The sequence below is a fragment of the Pygocentrus nattereri genome, chromosome 9 (assembly GCF_015220715.1).
Source record: "Pygocentrus nattereri isolate fPygNat1 chromosome 9, fPygNat1.pri, whole genome shotgun sequence".
Taxonomy (NCBI): domain Eukaryota; kingdom Metazoa; phylum Chordata; class Actinopteri; order Characiformes; family Serrasalmidae; genus Pygocentrus; species Pygocentrus nattereri.
The window spans coordinates 31,588,399-31,611,737 of NC_051219.1; the positions used below are offsets into that span (position 1 = coordinate 31,588,399).

At 39.9% G+C, this 23,339-nt stretch overlaps 1 protein-coding gene across 4 annotated transcripts in view; it reads right to left on the reverse strand.

Moving 5' to 3' along the window:
* Positions 1–23,339, reverse strand: part of dip2ba (disco-interacting protein 2 homolog Ba) — a 66,743-nt gene that overhangs the window by 2,306 nt on the left and 41,098 nt on the right. The window contains exons 3-39 of one of the 4 annotated variants that reach the window (XM_037541132.1): positions 22,941–23,087; positions 21,580–21,705; positions 20,866–21,108; positions 20,220–20,357; positions 18,963–18,968; positions 18,537–18,656; positions 17,996–18,193; positions 17,778–17,869; positions 17,550–17,660; positions 17,223–17,346; positions 16,984–17,093; positions 16,718–16,820; positions 15,204–15,268; positions 15,004–15,097; positions 14,415–14,534; positions 14,179–14,293; positions 12,301–12,440; positions 11,673–11,809; positions 11,392–11,472; positions 11,068–11,195; positions 10,801–10,915; positions 9,598–9,799; positions 9,164–9,276; positions 8,360–8,383; positions 6,443–6,523; positions 5,880–6,003; positions 5,651–5,772; positions 5,310–5,421; positions 4,689–4,798; positions 4,234–4,364; positions 3,062–3,230; positions 2,787–2,957; positions 2,137–2,198; positions 1,991–2,048; positions 1,816–1,890; positions 1,441–1,615; positions 543–666 (exon numbers count right to left, since the gene is read on the reverse strand). In XM_037541132.1, coding sequence (XP_037397029.1) covers positions 543–666; positions 1,441–1,615; positions 1,816–1,890; positions 1,991–2,048; positions 2,137–2,198; positions 2,787–2,957; positions 3,062–3,230; positions 4,234–4,364; positions 4,689–4,798; positions 5,310–5,421; positions 5,651–5,772; positions 5,880–6,003; positions 6,443–6,523; positions 8,360–8,383; positions 9,164–9,276; positions 9,598–9,799; positions 10,801–10,915; positions 11,068–11,195; positions 11,392–11,472; positions 11,673–11,809; positions 12,301–12,440; positions 14,179–14,293; positions 14,415–14,534; positions 15,004–15,097; positions 15,204–15,268; positions 16,718–16,820; positions 16,984–17,093; positions 17,223–17,346; positions 17,550–17,660; positions 17,778–17,869; positions 17,996–18,193; positions 18,537–18,656; positions 18,963–18,968; positions 20,220–20,357; positions 20,866–21,108; positions 21,580–21,705; positions 22,941–23,087 — 4,366 coding nt within the window. The remainder of the gene's footprint in view (positions 1–542; positions 667–1,440; positions 1,616–1,815; positions 1,891–1,990; positions 2,049–2,136; positions 2,199–2,786; positions 2,958–3,061; positions 3,231–4,233; positions 4,365–4,688; positions 4,799–5,309; positions 5,422–5,650; positions 5,773–5,879; positions 6,004–6,442; positions 6,524–8,359; positions 8,384–9,163; positions 9,277–9,597; positions 9,800–10,800; positions 10,916–11,067; positions 11,196–11,391; positions 11,473–11,672; positions 11,810–12,300; positions 12,441–14,178; positions 14,294–14,414; positions 14,535–15,003; positions 15,098–15,203; positions 15,269–16,717; positions 16,821–16,983; positions 17,094–17,222; positions 17,347–17,549; positions 17,661–17,777; positions 17,870–17,995; positions 18,194–18,536; positions 18,657–18,962; positions 18,969–20,219; positions 20,358–20,865; positions 21,109–21,579; positions 21,706–22,940; positions 23,088–23,339) is intronic. The other 3 variants (XM_017707661.2, XM_037541133.1, XM_017707669.2) reach the window with 3 other exon arrangements.

Here is a 23,339-nt window from a genome sequence, read left to right on the forward strand (position 1 = left end):
GAGTGAAAATATAACTGAATTTAGCTTTAAATTCCAATAATAACAATGCAGAGGCATCAACTTAAACTCAAATATTAACAATACCTTAAGGATCGTAAGCTGTTTGACAACGATCATTAACGAAAGTCAGATTTGAAGAAAAAAAATCTAAACTGCATAATTCAAATACTGTTAGAAAAGCAAAAATATGATCTGCCTGTTTCACTGTAAAAATCAGGGGCCTATCATATTTCAACTGACAGAGGATCCCATTCTTTGCCTGTAGCAAGGAGTCTGATGGTGGAGAAATGTTCGTAGATGATTAGATTAACAAGTTCATTTATAATGTGGGGGAGTTGAGTTCACTGTCTAAGTCCACCTAACCAAACGTTTAATCAAAGCAAGCTAGTTAGCTTGGCATGAGTGAAGTGTAAGCTGGCTTATTGACTAACTACTTAAATATGTCAATTTAAAAGCCTATTCATTTACAATTTCTACTCAGTCAACAGCTGATATTAAGGTACCCTGAAGCTGTATATGGTAGGTGTGCTCTAGGCTCTTACCTCTCTGCAATGCTGCGGTGTGCTCTTGACACCGAGGTCTCAATGTCGATTGGGTGATATCGCAGACCCCGCAACTCTAACGTCTCATCCAGATAGCCCACCACAAACAGTGCGTCATGACGATCTAAAGGAAGAGAGAGGGAGAATTGTCCTTTCATGTACTCACATTTCTTGCCCAAAAGTACAAAATCAAATATTCATCCATACTGGTATATTAGGAGTACTGAATTAAATATTGATTGCAATATATTGTGCTGCACTTATATATTATATTTTATTGTATTACACAGAGTTCTGTGTTCAACTCTGTTCCTTTTCTCTGGGTATCCACAGTGACTTTTTGTTTCTAGCAGTATCTGAGCTCAGGACTGTCTTTCTCTCTAACCTATTGGTAACTAGCAAAGACACTTTCTCTAGATAAGTTAAGTGATACTTTTTTAATCCCACAAACGGGGAAATTCCACCTCCGCATTTAACCCATCCGTGAAGTGAAACACCACATACACACTAGTGAACGCACACACTAGGGGGCAGTGAGCACACTTGCCCGGAGCGGTGGGCAGCCCTATCCACGGCGCCCGGGGAGCAGTTGGGGCAAGTGTCTTGTTCAAGGACACCTCAGTCATGGACTGTCAGCTCTGGAGATCGAACCAGCAACCTTCCGGTTACAGGGCCAGTTCCCTAACCTCCAGCCCACGACTGCCCCAATAGATAGACAAAGCACTTCTTGTAAGTCGCTCTGGATAAGAACGTCTGCCAAATGCTGTAAATGTAAATTGCCACACCTATTACATTTTAATTGTACTTTATTATGGCAGGACATCATTAACTACACCAGTGTGCAAATTAGTTAAAGTCAAATTTCCATAAATGGGTAAATATTGCCCATTTCTCTGACCTCCACTAGCGTCCAGCAGCTCTGTCCTCCTAACAAAGCCCAGATAGCCGGTCCTGGCCCACAAAGTGTGTGGCTCGCCAAAGCTCAGCCGTGTGTTGAAGTGGTCAGCCTGCAGGCTTTCTTCTCCGTAAATGGTGTAGTAGCCACTGGCATTGTGAGGGCTGTTCACCCAGATCTGAGCAAAGAGCAGATTAGAGCAAACATGTTAATAAAGCAGACACTTTCTCACTCTATGTATTTAACATCTTATTCTATTTAAAACTAAAACCAAGCTGAAGTCAAGCTAGCTAGATTCGTCATGCCTCAGACTGCTGATGATTGGACTGTTATTGCATGTTAGCCACTAGAAAAGTGAATAGCTTGTGTGTGTTTTACCTCGCCTAAGTGTGAGTCCCCAAGTGGTCCCTTGGTCTCTGGATTCACAATAATCACTCGCACTCCAGGGAGAATCTAAGGACAAATGATATTAGCCTGTTTACACCCTATTTCATTTTCCATCATAACATTCTGATACATATTTAGCCCACTGAAGAAAAAACTGCAGACTTACAGTTCCAGACTCCATTAAGGGAAGACTCTGAGGAGCTCCTCTCTCCACCAGCCTCACCCTGACACACAAAAAAAGGTCAATGTTTTTGTACATGTGACTGCTGAATTTTAGATTCACATCACTTAGGAGAGAAGGCAAGATCTTACCGGTCATGTCGGAGGGATTTCATATCTACATAAACGGTGGAAGGATCTGGACCGGTTGTTCCCTGTGGAAGACAACAGAGCAAAAATGGTCAGAGAAACAGGCAATGGTGGAGAGACATGTTTGAAATAATTTAGTGAAATACATCTATCAGTATTTTCAGATAATTGTGCAATGCATACAATCACATATAAAAGTTTGAATGCTCCTTGTCAAATTATATACTTTGTGACTTTTCTAAGTGAAAAGAAGAGAACCAATTTTCTATGAACAAACTTAATAACAGCATTTAGGGCCTACTTCTTGCTTTTCTTCTGAGTGTATGTGCAGTAATGTGTCCTCTGTAGAGGATATGTTAACCAATTTTCAATAAGGGGAAAACATTTTTTAAATAAACAAAACATGCTATTTGACAAGCGTGCCAAAACTTTAGAATACTACTATAGCTTTACAACTGGAATTTTTAACAACTTTGTTACTTTACAGCTAACTACCCACAAGACTTGTGTAAAAACAGCAAGACCAACAGACAAAACTGTAACATTTATATTATACTCAAATAATTACATTTTATAAACTATGATTTATTCACCACCAAGTACATAGAAATGCTTAAGGTCTTTTAAGATTCCCTCTGCGTGCTGTTCCTGACCTGCAGGCAAATGGCCAGGTTAACTCTGGAGCCGAAGGCTGTGCTGACTGCTCGTGGGGACAAGCCCAGGTCTTTAAACAGTTTGGAGAAGGACTGGGTGAGCGCCAGGCGTGGCCTCTCCTCCGCCACCACCACACAGCTCCTCACACAGGACAGGTTCACCCCTCGCATCTGAGAACACAGCACACAGCTTTCAGTCTCTGAGTCAGTGTATTCCCAACTACTGAGGCAAAGAGAATCACACTGCTAAACATGTGCGTGTATTGTACGCTCACCTTCAGGGCCTCGGTCTGTGTGCCCAGACCCTTAGTACAGAGCTCCATGACGGAGTAGGAGCAGAAGGTGTCTCTGATCTTGTACTGACTGAGTGTGCTCAGCCAAAGAGGCAGAGAGCTCTCCAGCTCCATAGGAGGAATCAGGATGGACTGGTGACCAGAGTAGACACTGTGAACGTACATATAAGAAAAAGAGAGAAAGAAGGAAAGTCACAGCGATTTACTTTTTTCTTTTTGTTAATGTTTGTTAATAGGGTATTAAAAGAGTTACAGAGGACCCAGAATGTTGTGAAACCATTATTCATTCATTTACAGAGAAAACGGTGGTAGTCTCAGGACAGTGAATGTTATTGAATGTGTTTGAGAAGCAGAAAATGCAATCAACTTCACTTCTAAGACTGAACTTTGGAGGTGTTGAAACATAACCCTGCAGATTTCTTTAAAAAAAAAAATTGAGAGCAAGTGTCCCAAAAAGAATGGAAGCTGTAATAAAGGCAAAAGGTGGACACACTAAATACTAAAATTGCATATTATAGTTAGTTGAGGTTTCTGTGTAATTTTATGTTAAATGTATGTTTTCTGTTTTCAATTCCTGACTCTGCAAAATAGATAACTTAATGGCCATTTTGACTGGAAATGACATAAAAGAGCTATCTCTAACTTTTGCACAGTACTGTACACTAAATCCACAAAAAAACTAATACGAATACGATAATTGCTCTTTACTTAATCTTCAGAAACTTTTACATTTTTTAATTCCTTATGTATTTCTTTGTATTATATCTGCATGTAAATATCGCTGTCAGTACATAACCTTGTAGAGGTTTATTGAATTTTTACTTTTGGACCATTTCATTAAACCACTCGCATGAAATTTCAACACATAGCATAACAATTATGCAAAAACAAATTAAATAAAAATAAACCAATAAAATAAAATAAAATAAAATAAATAAATAAATGTTTAAAAAAAAGGTTTAAAAACTGTCCAGCAGTGTGCATAATTTTTTTTTATCAACTGAGACAAAATCTAAAGTACTGGGAGTAAATGGATACCTTTAGTGTAGAGCAGAATTATTTAAATAAATAAACAAATAAACAAAAATGACATACTGGTTCAAAACACCTTTGTTGCTAATGTATTCATAGTCATTTCTCTACATGTATGTTACCTAGAGAGGCACCAGAGCACAAAGCCCAGGCCGCAGTAGGGGTCGAGGCAGATGGCCACCTGTCTGGAGGAGTAAAGCTCACACTGCAGCTTAATAGAGCGACACAGAGCACTCACTGCTGCATGGGAAATCTGAGAGAGTAAAAACAGCACACAGCTCAGGACCTGCACAGCACTCCTAGTTATTATGCAGACCCAATATGTCCATTAAAGATTATTGTTCTATTAATTGTCACATTTCTTAAACTTAATCAACAGCAGAAATGTAAAACGAATTAAAACAGTAGATCTGAGACAGAGCTTCCCAGCAACTTTCACGTAAATGTTTTTATTTGTTTTACACATTGTTATAAAAGTTAGATTTGCTGCTGATATATCAGTCAGGCTCTAGTCAACATAATCACTAGCAAGAGGTGCGCAATAGAACAGAACAGTATGGAGTGTAAGACCCTTTACCTTGACTCCTGTCAGCATGCCGGTAGTAGATACACTGAAGTCCAAATAGGCCAACATCTCTGCCGTGGGAGGTTTATAGATATGTGGCGGCCGCTTTCTTGGAAGATCATCTACACAGACAGAGGGACAGTTGAAAACACGACAAACTTGCTTAGGGGAGATACAATAACTAAAATGACAGTTGATGAGACCTATGAATTATTCTAATAAGAAGCTGTAATGTCTGCAGTTTTAATATTCTAACAAGTATTCATTTTGGAGCAATCTAACTGGCTTAAGCTTGAGCTCCTGCAGTAATAGTCCTATTCAAATTGTATTCATGGTGATGGTAATTTCATAATAACAAAACTTGCTACACATGGTCTTGCACCATGTTTTTACTGAGTGAATTACTGGTAGTGTAATGCTGACATGAGCATTATGACTATGACCTATAAATCTGGTCTATCGGTGAGACTCTTGGGGAAATGATCCTGTGTGAATCACGTCTTACAGATGACATTTACCCCTGGTAAAACAAAAGCAGTCTAAGCAGTGCTTGCGTGTGTTAGAACTGATACCTGAAGACAGTCAGAGTTTCAATATGACACAAGCAGGCTGGTGAGAATCTAAACCCCATACCTGTGTCTATAATAGTAGGCCATGTCTTCACATTCACACTAGCTGCAGCTTCTTTGGATCGTAAAGTCTTCATGAGGGTTTGGGTGGTGAGGATGCAAGCTGCTTTACTCACCTATGGCACATATATATTGAGAAAGGTTTTTACCATCAATCATTTTGACAGGATTTTTTAAACAAAGGCCAAACAATAAAAATTGCTAAGACTTACTCTTAATAAGAACAAGCCAGACATTAAACATTCTTAATTGAAAAAAATATACAGTTTATCCAATAACTGTAACAGCCCTAATGGTCATGTATTGCATTTGATCAGATGCCTAAGTGCAGTGTGTGTGACTTACGTCTATAATCATGCGCACTGTGGGCAGTGTGGCACTCAGATTCTGCAGGTGAGGGGGTCGCACCGTGACTGGTATACAGCCAGCATACAAACAGCCATAGAAAGAGGCAATGAGGTCAATGCCTACAGAGGAGGGAAAGCGGAGACATCAAACTCAAAGCACAGATTCAAGATAAGTTTGCCTGTTAAACTCCTTTACCAATTTATCTATGGAGGAAAACATTCATTACCAGGAGGGTACAGCAGCACTACATTGTCTCCAGTGTTGATGCCTCCCCTCTCCAACAGGGCTGCTGTGATCTTCTCTGCTCGCTTGTGCAACTGCAAGCATGTGGCTGTGCTCACTGCTGCCCCCTGCAACACAAAATAATTCAGGTATTACTAGAGTGATCTAAGACTTGCAAACCTACATGCATACTACTTAATTATTTATTATTTAATAAGTTAAAATTAAAATCTGTTAATAATACAATTTATGATATAATATTTTCTGAAAAGAACTGGATAAACTGAGGTTCAAACAGCAGTTCCTTCAGGAATTCACACAAATGCAACTAATCTTTGCAGTAATTTTGAGTGCTTGCAATTTTGTCACATCACTATACTATAAGCATGCACAAGCAGGCCTAGTTCCGAATTCCATGGTGTTACTGGATGTTCTATGAGCTCTTTATTTCACTTTACTTCATATTTGACTAAAATATGGTGATTATTTTATATACAAGTATCCATCGGATCCTGGTGGGACTTAAAGAGTCTGGACTTCAATACATAATCGTTCTTGCTGACTTACCTTGGCATTAAGCAGAATATAGAGGACGTGGTCTGGATCAGATTGTGCTCTCCACTGCAGTGCCTCAGACAGGAACTGATGCTGCAAGGCATATGAGTTTCACTTATTCTGTGCTTTGAATCTGAGGGATCTGCCACACAACTCTGCAATTTATCTCTGCAGTCGACACACAAACCTTCAACACTTAAGCAAGAAGCACATCTACCCATTTCACCAGAGGAGTTCATCAGGAAGGATACAAAGATTACTAAACACAGAAAAGAACAGAACTTCACAATAACTTTGAGGGAGGACAGAGGCAGTGATGTTCTGTGAGCTGCACACCTGAGACACATTCTAAAGCAGGAAGAGGTTCATGCAGAGAGTGGACGCTGCTCACTGCACCATGCAGACCAAGTGAGTGAGAGTGTGTCTGTTTGTATATTCTTTCTGCTGACAGTACCTGCAGCAATAAGGGCTTATGTGACTGGAGCCGAACTAAATAATGGGTTTTGGGCTGATTTTTCATAAACAACAGTTCTCTTGCGCCGATTCAGAGTTGTTTGTCTTATAAGTTATTTTTTATGTAGATATTATGTAGAGATTTGCCTCTATTTGAATAAAATTCCAATGTACATTTTGCTCAAGACCCAGCTATTTAACATTTAAAAGCATGAAAGCCCATGGGGGCCACCCTTTTTTTGCTTAAAAAATAAAGCATTTTTTTTCTGTTGGAATGCATTGCTGTAATTTTTAGCAATGTGATATGCAACATGCAACATCAGCTTGCTTTATACATAAAAAACATATTATATGGATTAGTGGAAAATGAGGTGTTTCTGCAAGTCTTTTTTTCCACCCGTGAATTAGAGGCAAACGACAGACTAAGCTGCTTTGTGAGCCATTGCAGATCTTGTGTTAATATTGTTTACCATTTGAAAACATTTTGCATTTCTTTTACTGTCCTTGATTTTTATGACAAAGAGCCATCACCAACCAACTTAGGACAACAGGCCTGTGTATAAACCTATTCAATGAAAAGAAAGCTCACCAAAGGTTAATATCTTCACTGAGGAAACACTGCGACCTGGTCGTTACATTAGATAAAAAGCACCCTGTCCATTTCATTACTTGTTTATAACTGCTTTCTCTCACAAGGGCAACTACCACTTTGTTCCACACCTATGTACAGTACCATGTATGTACCATGTACCACATACCTGGTTTTATGTATTGCTGACAATCTAAGTTAAAAATAATATATCCTCTATAGACAAAAAGCTTAAAAATGGACAAATTTTAGGGGTGTTTAACATATTGGAAATATAACCCTGTAACCCTGGCATGCTACATCATACTTTCCTCAATATATTAGATTCAGCAAGTCAACAGTAACTGTGCATTACAATGTGCATCCGCTGTAAATGTTTCCGTACAAATGTATATGCACATAAAGATAGATTTGTAAATAGATGTGGAATCCAATTAGTGCTGCAGCACTGTACTCATGTTTCAATATATTTAATCAAAGCTCTAGAAATATGTTGTGAAGTTTTGATTAGCCTCTGATCTGCTCTGCTTGCCAGGTTTGACCCTCTTGATGTAAGCAGAGTGCTGGGGAAGCAGTTCCAAATATAGTATGATTGCATATAGTATTATGAACACTTTGTTTCCCTATGATGATACACTTGTAACTAGATATTGCAATGCATGTTGCTACAGAGGAGAAGGCTGCTCTCTCTTGGGTCTTGATGAAAGGAAAAACATTACTCCATGTTGTGACTGCGTAGCTGCTGGCTATGGAGAGTCAGAGCTCAGGTCAGCCAGCACGTGTTCGCACTGTTGTGAAGTTGCTTGTTGCTTACATAGCTGTGCACACATAACACAGGCATAAACACACAAAAGCAGTAGTGCAGAGCTGCTTGCAGTCAGGCTTACCATAGTCATGGGCCACATAGAGAGCTAGAGGCCCACGCAACCAAAGAGTGGAAAACAAACAGAGAGCAACAAACTTTTAAAGCCTCCTCCAAGCCTCTAAAACACTGACAACAGATTAATAGGTACGGTTATGCAGTGTTTTTACAGGTGATTAATGCATATATCGCTTCTTTTACCTGATATGGATTTAAAGCAATTGATTGAAAGGCAAGTTCCATCAGTCTTTCAATTTCTACATAATTAAATGTTTAAGATTTAAACCGTCATTTAGAGTGGTCTGATGTGAAATGCTGCATTCTAGTGAAACCTACGGAGCCAGATAGTGATAGGAACCAGATGTCTGAAGTATATAATACCTCTAAAAGATCCCTCACAGAAAGCTATCATGGGATTACTATTTTTTCTTTACTTTTTTTTTTCAGATTTACCATGAAGGAATGAATAAAAATCTGAGTTAGTACATTTCTCTACAACGAACCATTTCACAATTAATCACTCTTAATGACTTTGTTTACACCTCTACATGAACTAAGCAGAATTTCAAATATTGGTGAAATTCCCATTTGAAAAGAATCAGCTAGGGATGGAGCAGTAAAGTCAACAGAATTAGCCATTTGAGGGTCAAAGCCAAGCCAAAGACCATATTAAATGCACTTCAATTGCATTTTCATACTGAACTATATATTATGATAGCGTATGCTCGCCTGTATAATTTGCTTGTATAAAGTGGCATCCATCAGCGCATTCTGATACCCACTATGTTCATATATATGTTATGAATTCCAGAAAAGGTACAGTACACACCTTCCTGGACAGATCCTGATCCTCGATGAGGCCCAGCTCCCTGCCTGCAGCCTGGGCGATCCTCTTCCCTGCCACCAAGTTCCCCACCATGATGGAGGCCGGACCTACTCCCACTGTCAGATAGAGCACTGTGTTAATCTTAAAAGAAATTGTGCAGTTACAGCAGCAAACAAGACATATCAAAAAGTCATAAAGGCACAATATGGACAAAATAAATAAAAACAATAAAAATAGGTAAAAATGTAACATGGAATTAAATTCAAATAAAAACTAATATAATACAAATAGAGGAATTGTAATATTCTATATTGTGCAGAAGTCTTATACATTATCTTGGAAACTTTAAATCTGTACATCACTCTAGAAACTTAAAGTACTTTAAATTACTTTTACTTAGATAGAAATCTGGTGCACTGAAAGACCCAAGCACGTACCTGGTTGTTTTTGGCGGGGCTTGGGCAGGTTGGTCACACACGTGTGAGGGCACATGAGGATGTTGCAGGGGTGGAGAGAGCCCTCCAAGAAGCGCTGTTTAGTCTCACACATATGGATACCACCCAGTGGAGTCTTGGGTAAGGTGTTGGCTGGCACTAGTGCTAAACAGTACAGCCCCACCTGATGGATACTGTCTATGGCCTAAGAAAGTGGGAAAAGCAGTGCTAAACTTAACTTCAACAAACTTAACAGAACCAGAATTTGAAAATTATGCCACATATCAGACTATGAGAGCAGTGTGAAGACTCGAAAACACTAGCACGATAATCTGAAAGCTGTAATTAGAGTTGGCCATGAAAATTCGACTATGTGTTTAGTTGAAAAGGACGCTGAAGCTTCAGGTCTTTAATTCAAATGCAGCTTGAATTCTTATTTTACAGGATAAAAGTCATGGTTTGATTTGAAACTTCAGTGAATGTTGATTGGAGCAGAAGGTCAATGATTTTCAGTGCAGAATAACACTCTGTGTAAACATTTTTTTGCTAAATTAAGTGAGGGATCATTTTAAACTAATTTACAACCCCAATTCAAATGATTTTGGGACGTTGTGTAAAACATAAATAATGATTTAACCTAGATTAAATTTAATACACTAAAAAGACAAGATATTTAATGTTCAAACTGATAAACTTTATTGTTTTTAGCAAATATTCACTCATTTTTAATTTGATGCCTGCAACACATTCCAAAGAAATTGGGACAGGGACAACAAAAGACTGGGAAAGTTGAGGAATGCTCAAAAACTTGAGAACGGACTGTTGAGCAACTGAAGTTGTACATCAAGCAAGAATGGGAAAGAATTCCACCTACAAAGCTTCAACAATTAGTGTCCTCAGTTCCCAAACGCTTATTGAGTGTTGTTAAAAGGTGATGTAAAACAGTGGTAAACTTGCCCCCTCTCTCTCTCCTATTTATCAGGCTGAAGATTCTCCACAAAGAGACAAATAGCTTTTAATGCTTCATAAGAGAAGTGACTTGCATCAGTGACTTTCTATGTCCTAGTTTTTTGACTGTAATGATATTTTATGTGACTATTCAAACTCTAACCAACTGAGTTTAATAACTAAAAATGCTGAAAATGCCCATCAAGTCTTATCTGAGTGATTCTACATGGGTTAAGGAATGTGAGTGCTTTATGAGACCTGTAGGACTCTGCTCATCCATTGGAAGCTGTCCTCCTCACTGGCATCAGGCCTCTGCTCCGCCACCATCACGATACGCTCATCATAGAACACCATGACAGAGAACACTGCAATCCTGTAACCAACACACACACACACACACACACAAACACACACAAACACACACACACACAGCTTGCTGTCAGAACCCATTCACACTGCTGCACTTCTCTTATAAAGGGCTATTCAGCATTCAATGGTGTTGTTGTGCAGTACCAGTGTGCTCACCTCCCTCTGTAGACTGTTTTGATTGGCTCTACAGCCAGCGCCGTAGCAACCAGATCGTCTGCATTATGCCTCCTTCCGCTGACCAACAGCAGCCCTTCAGTTTTTCCCACCACAAACACAAGACTGCCCTGAGAGGAGACACAAACACAGCTGTGAGAAAGACAGAAGGGGGTGACGACACCCCCTTGTTCAACCTTCCCCAAACCAACAGGGGTTCCATTCTTCACTCATTTATCTTAAAAATATATCTGTCCCTTTACAATGTCAATAATGTACTTAAGTATAATTTTAAACCAGGAGTTTAAACCAGGATAAAGTTCTTACCGGCCCTACAAAGCCCAATAGGCCAGTTCGGGTGAACGGGATCTCTCCTATAGGAGTTCCACCAGAGTTCACAGGAATCACCTACAGGCAAACAACAGTTATGTAGATGAGCAGAGCTAAGAGATCAGTGAAATTACTGCATTTTTTTTCATTTTATGTTCATCTAACATATGGCTGTACAAACTGCAATGACAATGTAAACCTGTCAAAACATTTTACTGACAAAAACATAATTAAGGTACGTATTTAACAGTTAAATTTCAAAATTTTCTGTGTCAGACCTCAAACGTGTTTTTGGTGACTCCTGGTAAGCCGTAATACATGGTGCCCCCAGCCCGAGAGTTCAGCACAATCTCTCCAATCTCATCCGTTTTACACAACATGGGAGGCCCATCTGGCTTGACTATACACATAAGAGCTGAAATACACAGAAGAAACTTAGTGCAGCTGTCATGGTCAAAGTTTGGTAAACAGCAAAGCAGAAAATAGATTAACTTGTCCAAGATGGTTGCACTGCAATGAATTAGAGGAATAATTTGGTTTAAAAAAAGAAAAAAAAGTTTAGATAATTTTATGCATTTTCTAAATGTAATCACACAGTTTTACACTGGTGCTACGAGGTTAATGTAGTTAACAAGTAACAGGCACCTGCACCCCATCAACTACCCTTGCACTTGCCTCATTACAATGTCAGGTACACTTGCATATGTGGTTTCTGAAACTGTACGACATACTGTTATCTATAAAAATGATCAAAAGGACCAATCTTGAATTCTGGATTTTGTTTGTACTTTAGACATTAAACATGTATTGGCAGATCCACTACATTTGGAGTGAGGGTGAAAGTATTAAAAATAATTCTAACGCCACGGAAGGCCGACAGTATTCATCTGTACAGCACGATCTAACCTCCGGGCATGACGTGGCCGACGTCCTGCACAGTCAGAGCAGAGTTTTTGTCCTCAGTGTTGACACGGATCACTCCATGACTCAATCCTCCCATGGACAGGATGGCTCTGGCAGGGAGAGGAGCACCACGGGCACCGGGCCTACACACACACACACACACACACACACACACACACACACACACAGAGGCAGGGGAAATCACACACATTTACATACAGTCAAGTTCTTCCACACCATACAAGCTCACCCATGTTGTTATGGACCTTGCTTTGTGCACTGGTGCACAGTCATGCTGGAACAGGAAGCGGCCATCCCCAAACTGTTCCCACAAAGTAGGGAGCATGAAATTGTCCAAAATCTCTTGGTCTGCTGAAGTATTAAGAGTTTCTTTCACTGGAACTAAGGGGCTGAGCCCAACTTAACAACTCCACACCATAATCCCCCCTCCACCAAACTTTACACTTGGAACAATGCAGTCAGACAAGTACCGTTCTCCTGGCAACCGCCAAACCCAGACTCGCCCATCGGATTGCCAGACGGAGAAGCGTGATTCGTCATTCCAGAGAATGCAACTCCACTGCTCTAGAGTACAGTGGCGGCACTTCACACCACTGCATTTGACGCTTTGCACTGTGCTTGGTGATGTAAGGTTTGGACGCAGCTGCTCGGCCATGGAAACCCATTCCATGAAGCTCTCTATGCTGTTCTTGAGCTAATCTGAAGGCCAAATTTGGAGATCTGTAGAGATTGACTCTGCAGAAAGTTGGCGACCTCTGTGCACTATGCGCCTCAGCATCCACTCACTCTGCTGTCATTTCACGTGGCCGACCACTTTGTGGCTGAGTTACTGTCGTTCCCAATCACTTCCACTTTTTTATAATACGACTGACAGTTGACTGTGAATATTTAGTAGTGAGGAAATGTCATGACTGGACTTGCTCAGGTGGCATCCTATCACAGTACCACGCTGAAATTCACTGAGCTCCTGAGAGCGACCCATTCTTTCACAAATGCTTGTTGAAGCAGTCTGCATGTCTAGGTGCTTGGTTTTATACACCTGTGGCCATGGAAGTGATGGAACAACTGAATTTTATGATTTCGATGGGTGACTTTTGGCAATACAGACACACACACACACACACAGTACTGTGTGAAATTTAATGCATCGAAGCAAATTTTTAAACAATTTACCTTTAGCAGTGAGTTTATCACAATATACATTAGAATAAAGTCATATTCATAATTCAAATAAACATAAAAACATTAAAAAGTAGCAGTACCAGAATTTCTTGGGTCCACATTTTTCCTTGACAACTTCACAGCACCACAGAGACTTGTTAATATCATCAATTACATCATGAGCACAATTTACTGAAGCACTGATTGGTCAAACCAGGAGTTGCTTTTTAACTACATATAATACTGGGCTTCCTCGAGGAGAGACTTGAAAATGGTTAAACAAACACACTAACATCCATAAAATCACTATTTATTATTTATATGACATACATATATATAAATCATTATTAATTAATATTATATAAATTTTGTTTATTAAAATATTAACACTTCTCAGCAAATAAACACATACTACACAAATAAATAGATTTTGAAAATGTGTCTTGGGTACCTAAGACTTTCGCACAGTACTGTGTATATACATATAAATTTATTGGAAAGTGAAACAACTGGATATCGTGGCAATAAAAAGTCATCCATCCTCTGTTCTTATTTTATGCTCCTGATGATAAATAACCTTGTAATATGATTCTAGAATAATCACTTGGTTTCACTCATACTTAAAATTGAGATTTTACATATATCTCTCAGCTCTAACCTTATGTGATGCAAATCAGGTTAGGAGGTGAGTGTATTTACCTGCGTATGGCTACAGTCATGGCCTCGGTGGAGGAGGCACAGGGGCAAATGACCTCAGGCTTTAACCCATGAGACTGGAACACATTCAAAAAGGCATCACACGATGACACTGACCCTAAAAAAAACACACACACACACACACACACACACACACGCTTTAGAAACAAAGCACATGAATCCAGATGAGGAGCATCAACACAGAGTTGTCGGTGTTAAGCGCTGGTTAGTTCTCTTACAGGGATTAGCACCATCAGCTACGATGAGCATTCGCAGAGAGGACAGGTTTATGTCCTTCTGGTCCCGATGAGCCATCATAGCCCAGTGCAGGTCCCGACACTTCACCAGGGCTACACGTGCTGCACACACACAGATACACACAACACACCATGTTAGCAAGTCAGCATATTGGCATCATGAAAGCAACTGCTACATTTCTGCGCCATCACCTTTGGTCAATGTCAGCTATGGTAATTAACTGAGACATAAAAGTCTGCTCATTATTAATTAATAGTCCAATGGTACAAATATCAACAGTAGGCTATAAAAGATACCGAAGCTAAACGAAAGAAAATTTGTACATAGTTTAAGATTTGTGAAATTCTTAATTGAGAAATTTCAAACTTATGTCCTATTTTTTTAAACTAGAAATGACATTGTGACACTAATTATTTTTATGGTTTAAGGGAAATAAAAATGAAATGAAACAAGCTGCTGGCAGCAAAATGCTTTTTATGCATTTGAATAAAAGAAACTGCAAAATCGTTGAAGGAAACCTAACAAGTGTTATGAATAATTCAGCTTTAAGCACAGAGAAGATGTTCCAACCTTTGCTGACATTAACTCTTTGCACCCAGGAGAGAGGGCAGGCTTTCATGACTGAATAGGGAACACTGATGGTGTGGATTCTGTTCATCACACTCTGGAAAAATAAAAACAGAAGCTGAAGTTTAGAAGAAACCTAAACAACACTGCAACCATCTGCATATCTGAACATCTAAAACAAGAGGAAAGACAGGCAAACCCACCGTTAGTACTCCATGCCATAAACCCATGTCTTTCTTAAAGTCCAGAACATTGACCAGCGTCTCTCCTAAAAGACAAAAACATGATTTAAATGTATTTTAAATTGAGTATTTATGGAGTTTGTGAAACTTTCTTGACCAAACTACATTGATAAACCCCTGTTTTGTTCTGTAAGTACATGTCAGTCTTAAAAAGCACATCCTATAGCAGCTCTGTTATTTAATAACAGTACCGAATCTGCGCAGGCAGTATATGCCGAATCTGTGCAGGTAGCATGAAATATTCACCAGATGCAGAACACATGGCTTTCTGCAAGTATACAGGAATTACGAACTCGCTCAATTATTTAGCGTTTCCTGGTTTTGCTGGTTTGTTAACTACAGGCATAATTCCCAGAGACTCCTCTGCAAATATCCTGTTTAAACACACACACACACGCACCTTCATAAACACATACACACACATACCCAAGAACAATATGCATCTTGATTATTATATAAACTGTTATGATTTGGCACGCCCGGGCTCCAAATGTTGACAACACTGTTGTATCTTCTGCTGAGTGAGTCAGTCAGTCTCTGTAGAGCAGAGACGACCAACACACTTCCAAATGAACCAACTAATGACAAACCACAAGTACTAACTAATATAAACAGCAGAGAATATACAGGTTATACAGTTCTCTGCAAAAGTCAGAGGATACAATTCATGTATTTAATTTACAGTCACATTAGCCATTGAATTATTAACGTTTCAGTATCAGAAAAAATTACACAGAAGCCTCAATAATATCTAATAACATATAATATCGATTGGTATTTAGTGTGTCCACCCTTTAAAGGTAATTAAGTAATTGATCATTAAATAAAGGAAGGGTGGTCTTTGGCTTTTGCACAGTACAGTAACCAACCATGCCAGGTCGTGTCGTATATTTTTCTTGCATTTTATGACGTGTGTGTGTTTTTATGTGCCAAAGACCATCACAGTTCACTTTGACATGATAATTTATATATACACATACATAAGCATGCATACACATTTTTGTGAACAATGTATATGTACTTGTTGAGTTTAACATATTGGGAGAAAATAAAACTACATAAAAGGAAATGTGCCATAACCTTTGTAGAAGCCACATTTTGTGTTTTATTTTCTTCCCAAATCCTTCTAACTTCAGTGTGAAAGGGCGGAGCTAAACTGTTATTGGCTAAATAGGTGGCTATATGTAAAAGCACTGGATTTTGTGGCATTACAAACACACATAAGTAAAAACAGGCTAATTTGGCAGCTTAGCTTCTGTATATGGACTGAGGGGTGAAAGGTAAGTCTTGAAACATAAACAATGTTTACATCAACCTCTTAAATAAAAAAAATTGTTTCCAATGATTATGGGCCTTTTAATATCTGTGTAATTTGTAATGTTGCAGGAGCACAGAGAGCGTCCAAACTCTAGGTTGTAATGAGAGGCTTTTACTCAGGCTGGAGTCAAATGGTGAAGTATTATAGTGACACTCACCTTCACAGTAATTACACGCCTGAGTGAGAGCCTGGCAGTGCGTCAGCATGGAGATTTTAGACACAGCCACCCCCATCACCGTGCCTTCTTTACTGGCCTTGTACTAAAAAGAAGCATCACACCCATTACTGAGGTGTAAAAAGCAGGACAAAAAAAAAAAAGAAGAAAAAAAAAAATCTCTCGCTCTCTCTCTCTCTCTCACACACACACACGCACACACACGCACACACGCTCACATGTACACAAACATGCACACAGTGGCTCACCTCAATATATGCAGTGTCACTGTTAGCAGTGGGTATGTGTGGCTGCCAGTCCTTAGAGGGCTTTGTAAGGTACTTGGTGTCTGTGACCACCCATCTAAGCCGAGGCCATCCTGTGAGAACATACACACACACACAAAAACACACACATGCCATATCAAAGTACTTGTAATTCATCAAGAGTGCAAACAGAAAGTGGGAGTGAACGAGTTAGGCAGATGGCCACACTGTTGAGCACAAACCTTTGAACTGGAGTATTTCTCCACTGGGTGTCTTTGGTAGTCCTTTAAGACACACTTCACTGGTGAGTGCCAGACTGATCCCACAGCTACCCAGTAAAAAGCCAATCTGCTGATTTCCTGCATCCTGTCACAGTCAGGTCACAAAAGGTCGATAAGAACAAGTGTCTAATCATCATATTGGTCAATATTTAAAGTCATTATCTACAGTACTGTAATACATAGAGCACGGTCCAGTTTCTCAAACTAACTAAGAACTTGGTTGGGTTATTGTGTGCATGTGAATGCAATAACTGATGTCAACTCCCATAAGCACTGGTGCTCCCATACCTTCTGAGACAGTGGCACCTCTATTGGTACAGGAATAACTTCAGCAAGCAGACAGCCATAGAAAGCCACCCAGAACATTCCAGGGTCACTGTTGGGGTAAACCAGCGCCACCTAGAGGACAAACACAACCAGGACAACAGATGACTTCTGCCAGCCTTGCTGTTAATGGCACTGCTCTCAGCTGGACAGGAGTATTACGTGTGCAGAGTTTCGGTTACTTATTCTTACCCGGTCTCCTGGTTTCAGCACAGGCTCGTTCTTGGTGCCCAGTTTGTTCAAGAGTGTGTATGCCAGCTTAAGACTGCGGCTCCATAGTTTACCTGCAGAAGACAAGGCAAGGAGCAAGTAAAGAGAGCAGTGTTATGTTAGGTTCTATAAAACAATGTATCTTTCGGCTCAAGTCAATCTTGAGCTCCAAATAATCACCATATCCTTGTGGTACTGACCGTAGGTGAGGGTGTACAGTGGTTTTCCGGTGATGTCCAGGGCTGTGAGTGCAGGGCTTTTTGCCTGGGTGGCCCCCCAGCGGGCCAAGGCTGCCTGCAGTGCCGGGGGCCAGTTACTGACCACGCCCAGGGGCTCACCCTTCACCGGGATGATCTGTCGACCCTCTGGTCGTGGAGTGTTGGGATCGGGCTGGGGCACTGCAGATTACATGGGTGAAGAAAAGATATTCTAATAATATGACTAAGATATACACATTAAAACATAACAGTACGGTGCAATATATATTAAAAAAAATGTCATGTTATGTGTTTTAACTTTTCAGTTATGGCATTTAGCAAATGCTCTCATCCAGAAAGCCAAAGTGTTTAATTGAAAACCATATTCTTATGCTAGTGCAAATAGGCCACAGTCTAAAGATACCATCAAACTTATTACTGCCAGAGGCAAAGACTCAGTGTTGTACAGCTTATGATCCACAAAAATAATGTAAAAATTCAAGATAAAATGCGTAAAAGAGGTTTAAGCTGAAAGCCTTTCTACCTTCCACAATCTGCTCAGCATCATCCAGGAAGAACTCGCTTAGCGGAGGACGCTTGGGTCTCTTTAGCGTGTTAAGAAGCTGCTGGATCTTGGTGGAGACTCTGCTGTTCACTGGCACTCCTAACACACAATCACACACAATCACACCCCCCCACACACACACACACACACACACACACGTCAATTCTCTGATGTGTTGAAAAAATACTAGCTACACAAGAAATCAGCGCATGCACAGGAAAGGAAAGAGGCATCACCAACATCACGTTTTCTATAACAAATCTACTACAGGAACAAACGGGTTTGTCACAAATAGCTTTTTCAAACAAACACATTAAGTCAATAATACACAAACACAGTTAGGATAAGAAGGCAAAATCACAGGGGCCACTGTACTGAACAACTGTTTCTCTCTTGCCACAATACCTTTTCCTATGGTCACATAAGCAACCCCATGATGGATGAAAAGAGAGCAAAACATGGATTAAAATCTCACTCTTGGTCCACATCAACATTATTCTCTGTCTCACAAGCAAAGAATAAAATATGAACAAAAGGGTCTTAAAGGTGAGCGCGGTATCCTTTAATGGCTACATTAAAAATGTGTCAACATCTTTGTTCTCAGAGTTGTAAACTGTAGTATAAATGTTGGTTACCAGAGTTAACTAGGGCAACATGGTGAATCAGGCACAGCTCAAAAAGTACTATATCCTTAAAGCTGCACTACATAAGATTTACACTTTTCCACCAGAGCTGACAAATCCTCAAAACTGACATTGTGTAGCTTTAACTACTAGCCTGAAAAAATGCTTCAAACATGATGACTATGCTTCACTTTCAGAGTTGTGTGTAGAGTGCATGAAGCTGTAAAGGCTAATGTCACATCAAACCTGCATCACCATACAGAGCATTTTATTAAAAATATATTTGTTTTCTAAGCCTACATAGAAAATAAACAAATTATTTTTTATTTTGTGCATTTTAAAATTTTTGTATTTATAATCTTGTACTTTTTGCTATTATCTATTAAGGATCCTTATATTTCTGTCTACACAAAGAAAATCAGTATTTGCTGCATATCCAGTCAGATGGACACTATTTTAATCATAATATCTTGCATCTCATATCGTCATCGGGATATCCAGATTTATTGAATATTGTACTTCATGCCCATAAAGTGCAAACCCAGTTAGCTGTATATTGTAGTGTTAATATCTGCAGAAAATGTGGTGTGTACACATAAATACCTGCATATGAAGGTACAAATTGCTGTGTAAATGTATCCGTGAAGGTTTTCAGTCATCTAGGTCACTAAACTGTCAACTAGTAGTAAAGTCAAGGCAACTTGTCCTGTGGTATAATGCATGTAGTCTGACAAGTTGTCTTCAATATCCAAGCAACTACATCTATACTACGACCATAGAAGACATTTAATTCTACACAGGCATAAAGGAGGTGATCTGCACAAAGCCAGTATGACCAACCCTCCAGGGAGCACCGCCAGTCTTCACAGACATGTGTTCAACCAATATTGTGACATGACATATGTTTAAATTGATCACTGAGGTTTCAATGACAGGAAAATGCTCATATTACTCATTTGAATTAATGAAACCCTTAGGATGAGTTGGTTTATACCAAATCCAGTCACCTGAACTGGAGTGTAAGTGTGTAACTGCTCACCGTCTGCAGTGTCCATCATGCTGGAGCGGCTCTGGCCTCGGCTCATGCCCCGGACAGCAGGACTGGGCGCCAGCTCCACTCGAGAGTTTCTTTCCTGAGGCACTGTGGACGTTACATCAGGAGGCACACTGCTGCTCTCTGTACGAGGAGAAAATCGTCATATAAACATGGCTGTCAATAGTCTGTATAGACAGTAGTGTCCCATAAACTACTATTAAAGGGGATGCCCACCAATTTTTTCAAAATGTCTGCACAATCAAATGGTTAAGGAGTATTAAAGTCAATCAGAGTGGTCTGATGTGAAATGTTCAGTTCTAGAGAAACTTACATAGTCAGAATTGTGGAATTACCCTTTAAACCTTTCACGTCTTTGTTCATTAATTCATAAAATATCAAGTGAGAGAAAACGAAAATTTGTAAATGGCAAGAAAGGTTTCAAATGTCTATACCTAGAACCTAGCTCAAGTTCTGGAGTCTCTCTGCTCAAAGATGCCTGATTGAGTTTAGTAGTTACCAAATTTTGCAAGTTTGTTTGAACAGGAAAATCAAGAAACTGCACTAGACTCTCCACGACTAGAACTGTACACATTGATATAAGCTATTGGTTTGAGAAATGAGTTCTTTGAAAGTGTGTGTGTTTCTGTACCTATGCGAGTGTGTGCTAGTACGTCGGCCAGGACATTAGTCTGGTTTTGGGAGTGGATGTGGTTGTGGCTCTTGCTGCTGTCTCCGTGTGAGAGGGTGGAGGAGGCTGAAGAGGAGGTCGAGGAGCCCTGGATGGAGCGGTTGATCCAAAACTCTGAATTCTGCAGAGTCTGAGCCAGAACTGCACTCACTGCAGCTTGACGCCTGCGCAAGGAGCCCTCATCCTCTGAGGCTGATGACGTGTCTACTCACATACGCAATTACACATTATATAACAATATTACATAATTATCACTGGAATATATGTGCAGAGCCACTGTACTTGGGAAATTCAAATTTATTAACAAAGTAAGAAGAAAACATGGTAACCAAATAAATGTTTATGAAATTTGAAGTACAGTAGCTCTGCTACTATTTGTAATTTTGCACATGTTTAAATATTGTGTTGTGGATGGTATAGAATACAGAATGCTTTTAAATGCCAGTGCCCAAGACAAATTGCCATTTTATGAAAATTCACAAATAAAATCTTCTGATTTTGATTCCTTAAATAAGCTTCCTCACCAAACTACCAAGATCTTTACATGCCACACTAAGTAAACTTAGCCATTCAGAATGTAGCTCTGGCTGGGAGTCCAGTGATCTCTAACCCTGGTCAGTGTGGTGTTGACAGAAGGGGAAGCAGAAGGCCAGTGGGCGCAGGAGCAGGACTCACCAGGAGGAGTGCAGTTATCCATGGGGGACTGGACAAAGGCCGAGCGACGCTTAGTAGGCATGGGCATTGGCATTTTCTCCTCTTTATGTTTGGCCAGAGCTGCCTGCACTGCCTCTGTGTGGATATCTGAGAGAGGAAAAATGAAGAGAGCACACGTTACACCATGAGCACGTTACGGAGGTGTGTACTGATCTGCAAAAAGCATCGTCAGAATCATGATCCGCTATACAGGAATCAATACAGAGTGCTTGGTGATAAGTATGCATTCATGAGGGTTAAAAAGATTGGTCAACAATCATTTAACAGGCCATGGTCAATTACAGCATTGTGCAAAATCAGAACTTTCATTTCCAGTCAAAACAGATATTAAGTACTAGCTATTCATTCTTCAGCAGATACATCTGCTGATCCACAGCAGATACAAGATGATCCACTTACAAAAAATAAGTGTAAAAAAAGGAGCTTTCAAAACTGTTTAAAAGTTTAAAAACATGAAAAGATACAGATAAAATGGAACCTTTAAACAATCATTCAGGACCTGCAAAACCAACAAAACTATCCCCATCAGAAAAACAGCATCTAAAGCTTTTATCTTTGAGAGAGGAGAAATTCAAGCTGCTTCAGATCTGAAAATATCCACAGGTGTTTCTTTCCATCCTTCCACTGTGAGTGTAGCTGTCAAGAAGCCCTTACTGAGAAAAGGAAACTGGAAAAAACAATGCCAATCAAACAAAGAAGCTGCTGGTGTTCTCAAAATGATGAACTGACCACCCCAGAGTCCAGACCTCAACATCAATGAATGAAATTGGTATTGAAATTTGGATTACTTGAATCATGGAAAACAGCAAATGGAACCAAATTCTAAGACTGAAAAACTGAAATCAAGACTTCTGAAAAGAACAAATGCTGTAATAAAAGTAAAGGGTGGACACGTTGTTTACAGGGAAAACAAATATTGAATTGGGATTAATTTTCTGCTAAAAATATTTGGTTCCCACTTTTTTCCTGGCACTAAAAAATGACTAACTAGTATTTAATTTAAGTGTGAATTCTGACTTGTCTATGACACAATCGGTCATTCAGACCGAATGCAATACAGGAAAAGCAGTTTTGTTGCACCATCATAAAAGAGGAAACTGCTTGTTCTACAGACAGAACTTTAGCTGATAGGTTAACTCACTACAGAAGTAACTGATAGTTGCAGGCACATTATCAGATTTATGCTTATGTCAGAGGGTCTGTAAAGAAACTTTGACCTTTAAGGTCGTAATACCGCAGCATCACTGTGAAAATGAGGGATAAGGTTAGGGTTGGAGGGTTAAGGCAATAACGAAGGTGAATATGAGGTGTGGTGGTGTAACCTGATCTGTAGCGTTCATCTCGGGCTCCCCCGCTGCGGTGTGAGCGATGCTGCCGTGTGGAGGCTGAGGGGCCAGCATCTGGGCTGGGAGAGGAATCCGCTCCAGGACCAGGAGCTAACTGGATACTCTGTAGGCCCAGGTCCACATCTATACATCGAAAAAACACAGTCACAGACTGAGGACAAACACTAAAACCCTCCACAGCATGAACAAATCTTTGTAAGGACGTATCACTAAATTAGTGCCTCAATTTCAGTCATGAACAGGTGCACACCCACAAACACGCACCAAATCCCCAGAGGGATTATGAGAGAAGGGAGACACAGCGAGGGGTGGACTTTCAGCTTCAAAGCTATGAAATGGCAGCTTTGAAAACTGTGACGCAGATGACATTAAGGG